The sequence below is a fragment of the Electrophorus electricus genome, chromosome 8, assembly GCF_041902795.1.
Source record: "Electrophorus electricus isolate QZ-2024a chromosome 8, ASM4190279v1, whole genome shotgun sequence".
NCBI lineage: Eukaryota > Metazoa > Chordata > Actinopteri > Gymnotiformes > Gymnotidae > Electrophorus > Electrophorus electricus.
In genome coordinates, this window is record NC_137504.1 from 22,605,001 (window position 1) to 22,617,500 (window position 12,500).

General features: G+C 48.6%; 1 protein-coding gene and 1 long non-coding RNA gene across 2 annotated transcripts in view; one reads left to right on the forward strand and one right to left on the reverse strand.

Annotated features, from left to right (window-relative positions):
• The window catches only part of spns2 (SPNS lysolipid transporter 2, sphingosine-1-phosphate), a 63,635-nt gene that overhangs the window by 44,355 nt on the left and 6,780 nt on the right, over positions 1 to 12,500 (reverse strand). Inside the window, exon 2 of the mRNA XM_026998551.3 lies at positions 1 to 38. This exon is cut by the window's left edge and continues 28 nt beyond it. Coding sequence (XP_026854352.2) covers positions 1 to 38 — 38 coding nt within the window. The remainder of the gene's footprint in view (positions 39 to 12,500) is intronic.
• Positions 11,823 to 12,500, forward strand: part of LOC145658965 (uncharacterized) — an 11,971-nt gene continuing 11,293 nt past the window's right edge. The window contains exon 1 of the long non-coding RNA XR_014124859.1: positions 11,823 to 12,500. This exon is cut by the window's right edge and continues 515 nt beyond it. This is a non-coding gene — a long non-coding RNA (uncharacterized LOC145658965).

A 12,500-nucleotide genomic window follows, 5' to 3' on the forward strand; every position in this document is an offset into this window, starting at 1 on the left:
GCTTACGCTGAAGTGTCTCTGAATGTCAAGCAGCACACCTGAGACCGAGAGAGCAAGCAAGCGAGACAGAGAGAGAGAGATAGAGAGAGAAAGAGAGAGAGAGAGAAAGAGAGAGAGAGAGAGCTGAGTGAGATATCCCAATTCCTGACCCCCTCCCCCAAAATCAAGAGCAGAACACCCTGTGAACATGGTGCTCACAGCTTTCCATTTCTATTATTAATATTCATTATGATGACTCTGCATATGTGAGACATGCAGACAGAAAATAAGGTCTCTGTGGAGGAGGGCAGCGATCAACGTAAAGGCATCTTCCACAGTAACAGCTCAGTCTCTAAACAGTTGATCTTATCATTGAAGCCAATTGCATCTGCCATTCCTATCTCTGTGATAGTGATAGATAGTTTAGACAGCCCAATCTATATATCGCCGTTCTTCCGTCCATTGCATGAAACAAACAAAGGAACAAACAAACAAGTGGTGTCCCTTATAGTTATCCTTATTGTACCATAAGTAGTGCAGACTCATGAGTTCTGCAGACACAACACGCAAGCACAGCTCTGAAAAATGCACTGGAAAAAGCTTCCGTCCTTGTCAGCTCCAGTGCGGGCTTTGTTGAGCTCCTGATTGGTCCACTGAGCGTCATAGCCCATCACAGTGTTGGGGCAAAACGCACGGGCAGGTGTAGACTTGCTTTCGCGATCGAGGATGTCCCTTTCAGTTCATAATAACGGCTATGCTATCACTCCGTCATCACTGTAACGTGTAAATAAGGATGAATGGCAGACACACTTTACTGCATAACAATAGCAGTCATAGTGCATTTTGCACAAATACTTCTGTTCGAATTAAACTGCACTTCTTACTGCAAGTGAGATTAATTTGAGATGAACCATCATTCAGTACCTTACATAATATGAACACTATTACTCCATTTTATGTAGGACATTGTATACTGTATACTTCGCTCTTGTACTAACGGAACGTTTATGAACTTCTGTATTATATTGTGAGCTTTACCATCTGTATGGCAGGCCAAATGGGTCAGAAGTCACCCGAGTTTAATGCAATGTCTGCATGCCGTTTACGCTTATATGCCAAACAAGGAAATGCACACAGCATCTAGAGGTCAGGGTAGACAAAAACTGAAACTTCAGCACAGTTATGAACCGAAAGCAACCTCATAGCTATTTAACAAATGCCATATTCCTGTCCCACGAGACACCTCGTCTGCTCACATTCCAACCCAGCGAATCAGCGTCCTCTCGCAAATGGCCGCGGGTGCTTTCTTGTGGTTCCTTAAGCAAAAAAAATGCCTTTTAAGGAAAGACTGATTTGAACTCTGAATCTGTGCCTGAAAAGACGTGGTGCCGCCGGGCGCTTTTTGGACCGCTCGTTTAAACCCCACCTCTCTGTGGGTGCCCATTACGGTTCCGGTTGACCCACGGCGCCTTGCTGTTGCGCCTCTGGAAGCCGACAGATTCGTCACATGCTCTGCGCGTCCTCTCCCTGCTCCGGCGCAGCTCAGACAAGCTCCCACTCCTTCTGCTTCCTTGTCTGGGGTGGGTGGCTTTCTAATTACCCTGGTCACTTACCTCCAACGCCCCCTGCTCTCACTCGCCCTACAGGGAGGGGGATCCCTGTGCCAGATGGCACCGTGTTCCCCGTGTGCACACTGAGCGCGCACCTGCTCTGCCCGACTCTTGTCAAACCACGCTGTAATCGCTGTGCTCGGTCTCCCAAAGGCACACGCACAATGCGTCCCTGTCTGCTAGCTACCTGTGCATTACAACACACAGGAACAAACGCTTACAGGAGTTCCAGCTAGGAGTGCTGTGTTGAGCAATGTTACCTGAACAGATAAGAGCCATTGAAGAAGGTATTTATTTTTAGAACATCATCACACAATAAACAGATTTAGATCAGCATCATGCCAGTGTGGAAAGAACTAAAGTTCACTGATTTCTATCTATAATGAAAGATGCCAGATAAGTGTGTCAGTATGTAAGTGTTGGTACACGCCCGTTATGAACTGTTAGGATGGAGTTATGTGCACTCAGGCAGGCTGTGCTGGTCATCTATGTCCTTGGCTTAAAACCCTTCTCCCCTTCTAAACTCTCTCTCTCTCTCTCCCTCTCAACCATGATAGTAACCGAACCGGAGCATTAACTCTCAGCGACCCTTTGAGAAGCTGTGTAAGGACAGCATAGTGACACAGCACTCTCTTTAGCATCCTTACTGCCAAGCCCAACTGGAGAACAACAGCTCTAGACCGCACCTTCCGTCAGTGGGGAGGGCGGTTCGTCGTTCCCGTCGCTCCCCTGGGAAGGCCACCCGCGTGCTTCAGATGCCCCGGATGGCCGAGCTGTAGTCATCGACCTTCTGCTGTCTACCTCACCGCCTCAAGTGCCAAGGTGTTGCCATGGCAACACAGCGCGGGCACACAGATGGAGACAGGTCAGGGTCAGGCGACGCCCGGGTGAAGTCAATGGCAGGAGACCACAGAGGAGAGAAGGAGCCAAATAAAGCTACGCCTAGAACACCGAGACACCGGTAAACCTCACAGCACGCTGCTTGCAGATCTTATCTTATCTCAAGTATAGATCCTATTTAAGCATCGTTACACCAATATTCTATTATTACTCTAACATGTGACATCCTTTAAATCAGTGGTATGCAATCTTATCTACAAAGTGGCCAGTGTTGCAGGATTAAACTCTAAGCAACCAGGAACACTCCCGATTCCACTTTTTAAACTGGGACTCCATCTTAAAATGACCGACTGGTCGCATCAGGCGTCTCCGCGCTCGGTTCGTGGCTGTTGTGTGGACATATCTAGAGTGGCAGAAAACTGCTGTAGCAGAATGCGGATCCTGCAACAGGTCTGCGCGCTGGCAGAAGAATGTGGCTCTGCCTGTCTCCGTTCCGCCGCTACTCCGTGTGAACTCACATTTGAACGAACGCTGCTCTGTTTTCAGAGAAGCTGTGGCAGGAAGCAAAATCACCCTTACCGTCAGCCTACTGCCCGCAGATTGATCTTTGCACTCTTGACTCCCTATACAGGTACTGGTGCAAAACTAGGTTTCTGTTTTGGATCTGACGCGGACAGAGCTTTGATCTCAGGTAATGAGAGATTACACGACTTTCGGTTTACTTTCCATGCCACAAACTTCTTACAAGGTGTTGACAGACCGGCCACGTACAATACAAAGCATGTTTGCATTACTCAGTAATAGTGGCTTGAATGCCACTTGGCTTATTAATTTTCGTTACCGATAATAGCTTAATTAAACTGACTGAGTCAAATGAATATGAGGCAATCGCCTTCATTAACAATACATTCATTTACGAAGCACAGATCCAAGACAAAACAAAAGCGTGCAGCCTTGGTAAAAGATGAATCACTGTCTATTGTTGCCTTGGTACACTGGTTTCCTTATGCTGGATGCTAATGACCCATTGACCCATTCACGCGGGATCCTACCAGCTGACTAGTATTCAGTAATCATGCCGCGTGCAGCCTAGCTGCTTCGGTTACAGTAAACGGATCATTCGAGCTCCGTGTACACGACGCCATTACACCTGCACCAGGAAAAGGTGCTACTGCTGCTCTCGCCACACTGGCTCTTCCCAGGAGCCTCTACGGGTCAATAAGCTCCTGAGCAGTCGACTCAGATGAGAGTGTTCAAGGTTGTGGCAAAGCCGCGCGTGCCTTTGATGTGGCGGTGCACCTACTCGACTCACATGCCATTACCGGGAACGCTGCGGTACCTGCACGCTTGTTTGGCAAAGATATAACAGTATGTCCAAGATGTTAAACATAGGCTCCCTTTCATCTGTTGTGCCCACATTTAAACAGCTTGGTTTAGAGGAAGCATTTTATCTATTAATTAAGAAGATGAGAAAGAGACGCCTCCCCATGCAGGAGCAGAGAGGAGCCCTGCTCTGTAGTGAAGCAGATATATACTTCAGTTCTATGGGAGTGGAGTGGATCCTTAAGCTTTGCGGGTGCATCTGTGTAGGCTCGCGCGCGAGCGTGTTAGCATGCACGTTCCGAGTCCGCTTTGGCTCGAAATATCACTAGTATCATAACCGAGGTGCACAAACTCTTTCCATCCAAGGAGTCAGACAGAAATGAGATGGCAGTTTGTTTTCCAAAGCCAAAACTCAGACACGGCCATCGGTTTGACTCCGGCAAACACAACCATAACTTTGTTTCTCCCTTCGGCACTCCTGACAAAGAGGGAGGCTTGTGTTGCTGGGCACACGAGGCTAGCCTTATTATAGGACAGACGCGTCATTATACGGACCCGGAGGACTTTCCCGCAGCCAGCCAGCGGAGGGAGAGAGCTCCTGGTGGGGAACGACGGACCTCGTTTCGCCGTTCCCCCAAGAGAGGCGTAAAACCTGTGCACCCCCAGGCCGCCCCGGCCCACCCCGGCCCACCCCACCACCCAGCGCCTCGCGCCTCGCTGCGCTATTTCAGAGCACAGAGAAGTAGGTTAGGAAGAGCTGATCGGCCTATTTACTGTAGCGGAGGAGAGGAGAGAGTAGAAGAGAGGAAGAATAAGAGTGTAGGGTAAGAGATGAAGGCTTATACCACTCAGAAAAGAGGTGTGTGTGTGTGTGTGTGTGTGTCGGGTCTAACTGCTGTACATGAGAATTCCTTGGCAGGGCGCATATTTCCATATCCTGTGTAAGAGTAATGCTACCCTCTGTGGTAAGCGAATGTTTCCTCTCCGCCCAGAGCGCCGGCATTTTCTCACCCGCTCACCCTCGTCCCATAAAAAGCAAAACAAAACCTACTGGCGTGCGACCGCTCCTGCTGACAGAGGAACATCCTGCTGCTCCCTCGCCCCGCATCTCTCTGCTCCCCCCTCTCTCTCTCTCTCTCTCTCCCCTCCTCTCCTCTCGTCCCGTCTCCGGCCCACTTCGCATCGGCAGGTCGTTCCCTCTCGAGGTGCCGTGGGAATCAGTACAAAGCCCGCAGCTTTGCCAAAAAAAAAACCCAACAACAACAGCAAAAAAAAAAACGCGCGTGTGGGTGTGCGTTTGAGCCATTAAATGCATGCAGAGATACGGCGTGAACAGCCTTCCTTGCAAATCGACTGCAGGCGATCGTGGCAGCAGAGGAAGGCTCGGCCACAAATATGCAGCGCTGTGGGCGGCGGGCTTTTCCTGCTCTTGCCGGCCCTGGCCATGGGCCCCTGGGGGCGGGCGAAGGGGGACCTGCTTTTTCCACTCCCCTCCACGAAGCCCACACGTTGGGATGGAAACACGTCCGAGAGGGAGGTGTGCGCCTGTAGGTGTGTGCCAGAGTGCGTGGGTGTTGTGGAATTCCTGTAGCAATTTTCACCAGTAGTTCCTTGTTACCACCTCGCCCTTCAAACAGGCAGCTGGCAGAGAGCTTCATTGTCTCACTGCAGTGTGGTCTGTGAAGCTGATCTGAAATCAGTTCTGCATTGTGTGTTGTGAGGGATTCATTAGGTTTCAGGTATGAAAGCCTGCCCCTGGAGCAGCACTGAAAGGCAATTTTGTACTGTGAGGGTGTTGCTTCAGCTGCATGAACACTAACCACACACACACACACTCAACTGTGACTCATTCCCACAAACACAACCATTCTGTACAAAAAAAAATATACATTTAGACTATGAAACTCTGATTAAGACCAATGTAGATTTATTCCAACGAAGACGGCTATGTACTTTGCAGCCGACTAGCTAACTGACTTCTGCTAAATAGTTTATGAGGAAAAAGGGGGGTGGGGCAGGAGAAGTAATAGAGGGAGAGTCAATCTTCTAGAGATGTGTTAGGCAAAGGCTGCGCAGAGTTTAGCGCATCAATAATGCACAGTCTTTGTGGATTGCAAACTAACGTGCCAGACATGCAGCCAGCGCAGTTAATGCAATGCATTGGAGCAAAGCGAGGGTTTTTTTCTCATTCCTGGCTAGTACATCCTGAGCCAAGATGTCTCCCAGTCTCATAGTTGCATCACTTCTAATGGAAAATAAATTAAACTGAAATAAATGTTTTTTTGGCAGCAGGGGGGATTTATAGGGAGTCTGCTCACTTAAAGTGAAAACGCTGTAGTGAAACCAAATTGTGTTGCAATCAAAACCTTCCTTTTAGACTTCTTTATTTAATCCTGCCACAAATGAGCATGCTAATCTTTAATTACGCCGAGGAGACTGACCGCACTGGGCCGCGGGGATGTAACGAGGTCACGCGTCCAGCAAGACAGACAAGACAGCAGTGGCTCGGAGACAAGCTGCTCAATTACTCAACTGCCCTCGTGCTACCTGCTAACATCTGTCGGTTAGCGCTGATGCTAACTGCGACACACATCTGAACGGCTTCACGCTAGCAGCAATGCCAGTCAGCTAGCCCAGAGCAAGTCTGAAGTCGCTCAGTCCTGACATGAATGCTGATAGCAATTAGCACCGACGCTAGCGCCGCCGCGCAGGCTAATGATCTGGTGCTAGTGATCTGACTCAAACGGGTCGCTGACACCACCTGTCCACTAACCAGGAGGTTTCGTCCACAGTCCTCACTATGAATTCTTTACTTTTACAATGCTTACGTGGGCTTTTTGTTTTTCCTTTAATGAGACTTCATTTCTCCTTTTCTCTTACTCTGATCCATCCATTCATTCCTCTGTTCTGAACCGCAGTGGGCGCCGTGTGCAGGATCCACCCGGGGGGTCAGCTGGGCCCCTTTTCTGAGACCAATCATTGCTGAGCGAAAGGCTGGGACACTCAGTTAATCGTCTTAATTGCCGGCACTTATAGGCGGGCGCACGCCACGCTCCTCTGATTACCCAACATCGTCGAGCCGGAGGACGTGCGCGGGTACGTCGGATTTTCTGAGAAAGCCACTCTTTGTCTGCGAAGAGCCGCCGTCTGACTTTTAACAGGCCTTTTCGTTTTTTGCTTTTCGAGGAGGGATGACGAAAGGCTTTGAAAGCAAGAGTGCTAGGAATAGTGATCAGGTGTTGTCTGAAGCGCGCAGCGGATGGATACCAAGCGCTTTCAAACTCCCCGGCAACTGGGCGAGAGGACTCTGTATGGCCTTTCGGTTCACGGGCGTCTGAGGAGGGAGAGCCGGGACAGCCACTAGAACTTCCGACGGAGGGAAGCGAGACGTAGGACACCAGAGGGAGAGGCAAAGTGGAGGGCAAGACAGATTGGGGAAAGATTCGGAAGCACGAAACCAGGGCACAAGAGGAAGCGAGACGGGGAACAAAAGGGGGGATCTGGGGCTTACATTTGGAACGGGCTCCAGTTTAGGATCGAAAAGCCGCGGCCTTTGGTCTTCCGTCAGGGAAGCCGCTTAGAGGACCGCCAGAGTGAGATGGAGCGGAGGAGTGGAGGAAGAAAGGAAGCGTGACGTGTCGGTGTTCGGCACGGCCTTGGGAAACTGCTGTCAGGGCAGGCAGATTTCTGCTGGGGTTGGAGCACCTGACTGGCTACAGTAGGATTAGCCCTGCAGTCCTGTTTCTGGCTTGTAGCCCCGCAGGGTCGAAGTGCACCCGCAATCCGCTGTTCCTGAGGTGTAACATAACTAACCAGACGCACCTGGAAATCTCAAATCCGTGCCCCCAGATCTGTGATGAATAACATACTACCCGCAATTCCCTGCTGTAATCAAATTGCTGTTTTCCACTACAGAGCTTAGTCCCTATGGGTAATGAAGGCTGTTCCTTCCAGAGCTCTCTGGAAATGTAGAACTGTTATTACCTGCATAAACCGTGGCCACAAGTTTGTCACTATTCCCGCAGAGCTCGGCAGGGATTGGCTGTGCTCAGCTACACAGTTCCCTCCTATTATGGAATCCTGCAGAGAAACAAGGCCGCTGTATCCATTTCTAGCCCACTTACGTGTGTGTGTGTGTGTGTGTGTGTGTGTTGGTGGGTGGGGGATAGAGAGCTGGAGAGATTTAAAAATCTGACCTAATATTGGAGCGCATCGCAAGCCCCGAATACGGTGGTGAGCCGAGCAGACACCCCACAGCTGGTGTGCGGGTCCCTGACCAGGGTCCAGAGCCTCACTGGACACGTGTGGAGTGCAGGCGGGGGTCCCCACGGTAGGTGCAGCCCCATAAACCGCCACCTTGACTCCGCACAAACATACACGCCCTCATTGTTAAACCCGTTTCCTGGCTGCGCGGAGAGAGCCGTTTCCCATCCGTTCACGGGGGCATTTCAGGCGGAGAGGCCGTGACTCGGACGCCCGGCTCCTCTCGGGCTGACACACGGCCCATCTGGTCCACGCCACAGTTTGCATACCGTGGCCCCCTCCTCTGCAGAAAGCCGTCCGATCAGGGTCAGACCCGTGATTAGGGATCTCGGACACCCGAGAGTAACGCTGCTCTGGCAAAAGTCTCTCTGCACGGCGCAGCTTGGGAGGAGATTGGAGGTAGTCGGCAGTGTGGCAAGGCAAAATAGAAGTTGTCCCGTGAATTCCGAACTCCACAGCTTCGGCATTCCGCGGCCGCAAGAACACGTGCACACGCCTTCACCGGAGCGGGACTATCCCCACAGACACTCCCGTTTCACTTGCAAGGACAAACCTCACTTTGGCACTAAATGGTTAAGACTAAAATTACAAATAATAAACCCATTTTTACAAATGCACTCATTCTTTCACCTTTATTTGTTTACACTCACCGAGCGAGGGCACAAACATACGGATATAATGACCTTATAATGGAGGCATTATTTTGTGCAAATGGATGGCCGTGTCAACTTCCGCAAATGGTCACGCTTGCAGAGTCAAAAAAATCAGTGGAATGTTGAAGTAATTTGAACAGGGAGGTAAGAGGTGAGTGTAAGTGTCCAGCCTGAGGTTTTTAAAGGTCTGAGTGTAAGCCAGTCGGTCCACTGCATTCCTCACCCTGCACCAGGCTGCAGTGCCTGACAACTGGACGACGACTCTCACCATGACCCACTGATGAGGTCATGCCAGTTTTGAACTAAGAATGGTGTGGTAAAGACATGCAGTCATATACACTGACACATGCACAACAACATGGGCAGTGACAGACAAAAGTCTCATATAAATACACACCATCGGGTATAGATGCACCCACTGTTTAGTCAGTATTGTTTTTCAATATGGGTTGCATCAGTTATCTCAAACGATGACCAAAACATTGCTGACAGGAGACAAACACCCCCCCCCCCCACCAATTCTGAAACTAGCAAGATTTGTATCTAAAAAGTAGTAGCTCATGCATGAGAGATGATCCTTGGACTCCTTATTAAGAAAGCCATCAGGGGTAGCGGGGTAGAGTGCAACATTGTAGATTACCCATGATCTACAAAGATGATCTACCCATGACCCATGATCTCAAAGTACAACCCTGGGACCACCTTTCTTGGTCCACACATTCTTAGAATACTAACCTATTATACCTACCACTTAGGGTAAATGAAATCAGTCACATACCTGTCCACACACACGCAAACACACACACACACACACACACACACACACACACACTCATACACACACAAAACTGTGACTCATTCCCGCAAACACAACCATTCTGTACAATTGTTCACAAAAAAATATAAATTTAGACTATGAAACTCTGATTAAGACCAATGTAGATTTATTCCAACAAAGACACACACGAGAAGGTGGGTGCTCTGCAGTGACCAAGGGCATAAAACCACACAAGGACAAATTCTCACACAGATAAACAGTCAACAAACACGCACACGTTTCCGCACGCGGATGCTGAGACTTCTTGGACCTGAGATAAACACATTACGTAACCCTGGCTGTTGATTGTTTACTCCCCCTTGTGAACGGCGGTGAATGGTGGCATGCCCCCTTCCTTCTTAAAGACTCAGCAAAGACAGACAAGGCAGAAAGTTCAGTCTAAATATAAGCACGGCAGCCGTGGCGAGCTTTCCACGGCTGTGTTAAAGACGAAGTGAGCTTTTCTCCTGCACATTCAGTCCGCAGGCTGTTTGGACACCATAGTTAAGGAGCTGCGTAGAAGTCTTTTGTAAAAAAAATAAAATAAAAATAAAAAATAAAAAAATAAAATCTTCTGCCTTTACGTCATTCCTCTTCGTGGCAAATATAATCAAGTCATAAATATATATGGGCTCAGGCTCAGCCATTTACTACAAAGAATTCTTCGGATTCAGAGGTAATCTACTGTATTACAGTGTCCCACAGGTAATCTACTGTATTACAGTGTCCCACAGGTAATCTGCAATAATACAGTGTCCCACAGGTAATCTACTGTAATATAGTGTCCCACAGGCAATCTGCTGTAATATAGTGTCCCACACGTAATCTACTGTAATATAGTGTCCCACAGGCAATCTGCTGTAATATAGTGTCCCACAGGTAATCTACTGTATTACAGTGTCCCACAGGTAATCTGCAATAATACAGTGTCCCACAGGTAATCTACTGTAATATAGTGTCCCACAGGCAATCTGCTGTAATATAGTGTCCCACAAGTAATCTACTGTAATATAGTGTCCCACAGGCAATCTGCTGTAATATAGTGTCCCACAGGTAATCTACTGTATTACAGTGTCCCACAGGTAATCTGCAATAATACAGTGTCCCACAGGTAATCTACTGTAATATAGTGTCCCACAGGCAATCTGCTGTAATATAGTGTCCCACAGGTAATCTACTGTAATATAGTGTCCCACAGGCAATCTGCTGTAATATAGTGTCCCACAGGTAATCTACTGTATTACAGTGTCCCACAGGTAATCTGCAATAATACAGTGTCCCACAGGTAATCTACTGTATTACAGTGTCCCACAGGTAATCTGCAATAATACAGTGTCCCACAGGTAATCTACTGTATTACAGCGTCCCACAGGTAATCTGCTGTAATATAGTGTCCCACAGGTAATCTACTGTATTACAGTGTCCCACAGGTAATCTGCAATAATAGTGTCCCACAGGTAATCTACTGTATTACAGCGTCCCACAGGTAATCTGCTGTAATATAGTGTCCCACAGGTAATCTACTGTATTACAGTGTCCCACAGGTAATCTGCAATAATACAGTGTCCCACAGGTAATCTACTGTATTACAGTGTCCCAGAGGTCATCTGCTGTAATATAGTGTCCCACAGGTAATCTACTGTATTACAGTGTCCCACAGGTAATCTGCAATAATACAGTGTCCCACAGGTAATCTACTGTATTACAGTGTCCCAGAGGTCATCTGCTGTAATATAGTGTCCCACAGGTAATCTACTGTATTACAGTGTCCCACAGGTAATCTGCAATAATACAGTGTCCCACAGGTAATCTACTGTATTACAGTGTCCCAGAGGTAATCTGCTGTAATATAGTGTCCCACAGGTAATCTACTGTATTACCGTGTCCCACAGGTAATCTGCTGTAATATAGTGTCCCACAGGTAATCTACTGTATTACAGTGTCCCACAGGTAATCTGCAATAATACAGTGTCCCACAGGTAATCTACTGTATTACAGCGTCCCACAGGTAATCTGCATTAATACAGTGTCCCACAGGTAATCTACTGTATTACAGTGTCCCACAGGTAATCTGCTGTATTCTGTATTCTGTATAGCAGAGCTTCTTTGAATTTTGTGTCATGTGAGAAAAGCTTTATGTGTGGAAACAGGGGTCATTGCATTTAGCCCTGTGTAGGAAATGTCAGAATTGTCATGTTCACACTATTCGGTGTAGCTTCAATATCTGGCCCATGTGGAGTCTCTCTCTCTCTCTCTCTCTCTCTCTCTCTCTCTCTCTCTCTCTCTCTCTCTCTCCTCCCTTCCTTCTCTCTCTCTATCTCTTTTTCTTCTCGCACTCCCCTTTCTCCTAGACAAATGCATTCACTCACCATGAATGTGGAAAGTATATGAATTCAAAGCCAGTGACTAAGTAGGTGTAAGCCAAGCCTGCCACTGTGTAGGACCAGTTTGGGCTTTGGGTTGGCACCACTGGTGGGGTCAGAGGTCAGGCTATCTCACACAGCTCCGATCCTTCAGAGAAGGAGAAAACCGAGCCAGTGTGCACCCCAAACCCACAGGTGCGTAAGCCTCAGGGGTCATGTCATCCTCCTCCCCCTGCACTTTGACCTTCAGTCAAATCTCACAGACTCATGTTCCAGAACAGGCACACACACACACACACACACACACACACACACACACACATATACACAATGTGTGTGTTTGGACATGCAGTGAGCTAAGTGCAGGAGTGCATCAAACACGTTTTCAGGTAGCTTGTTCTGTCTTATTTTCAGATGACGCTCCACTAGGTTGTTGGACGCCTCTGATTGGACCAGGGTCTTGGGCCCTACAACCCAGTGACAGCACAGTGCCATTCCTCTGGTCTACACTCTCCTCCCTCTCCATCACGGAAATGGGGGACCAGCAGCCTGCCGCCACCACAAAAAAAGGTGCAGCGTCAAACGACAGGCGGGGAGTCAGGGAGTTGCAGCTGAGCTGCGGTTTTAACTCCCAGCTGCTTGCTCTGCCGAG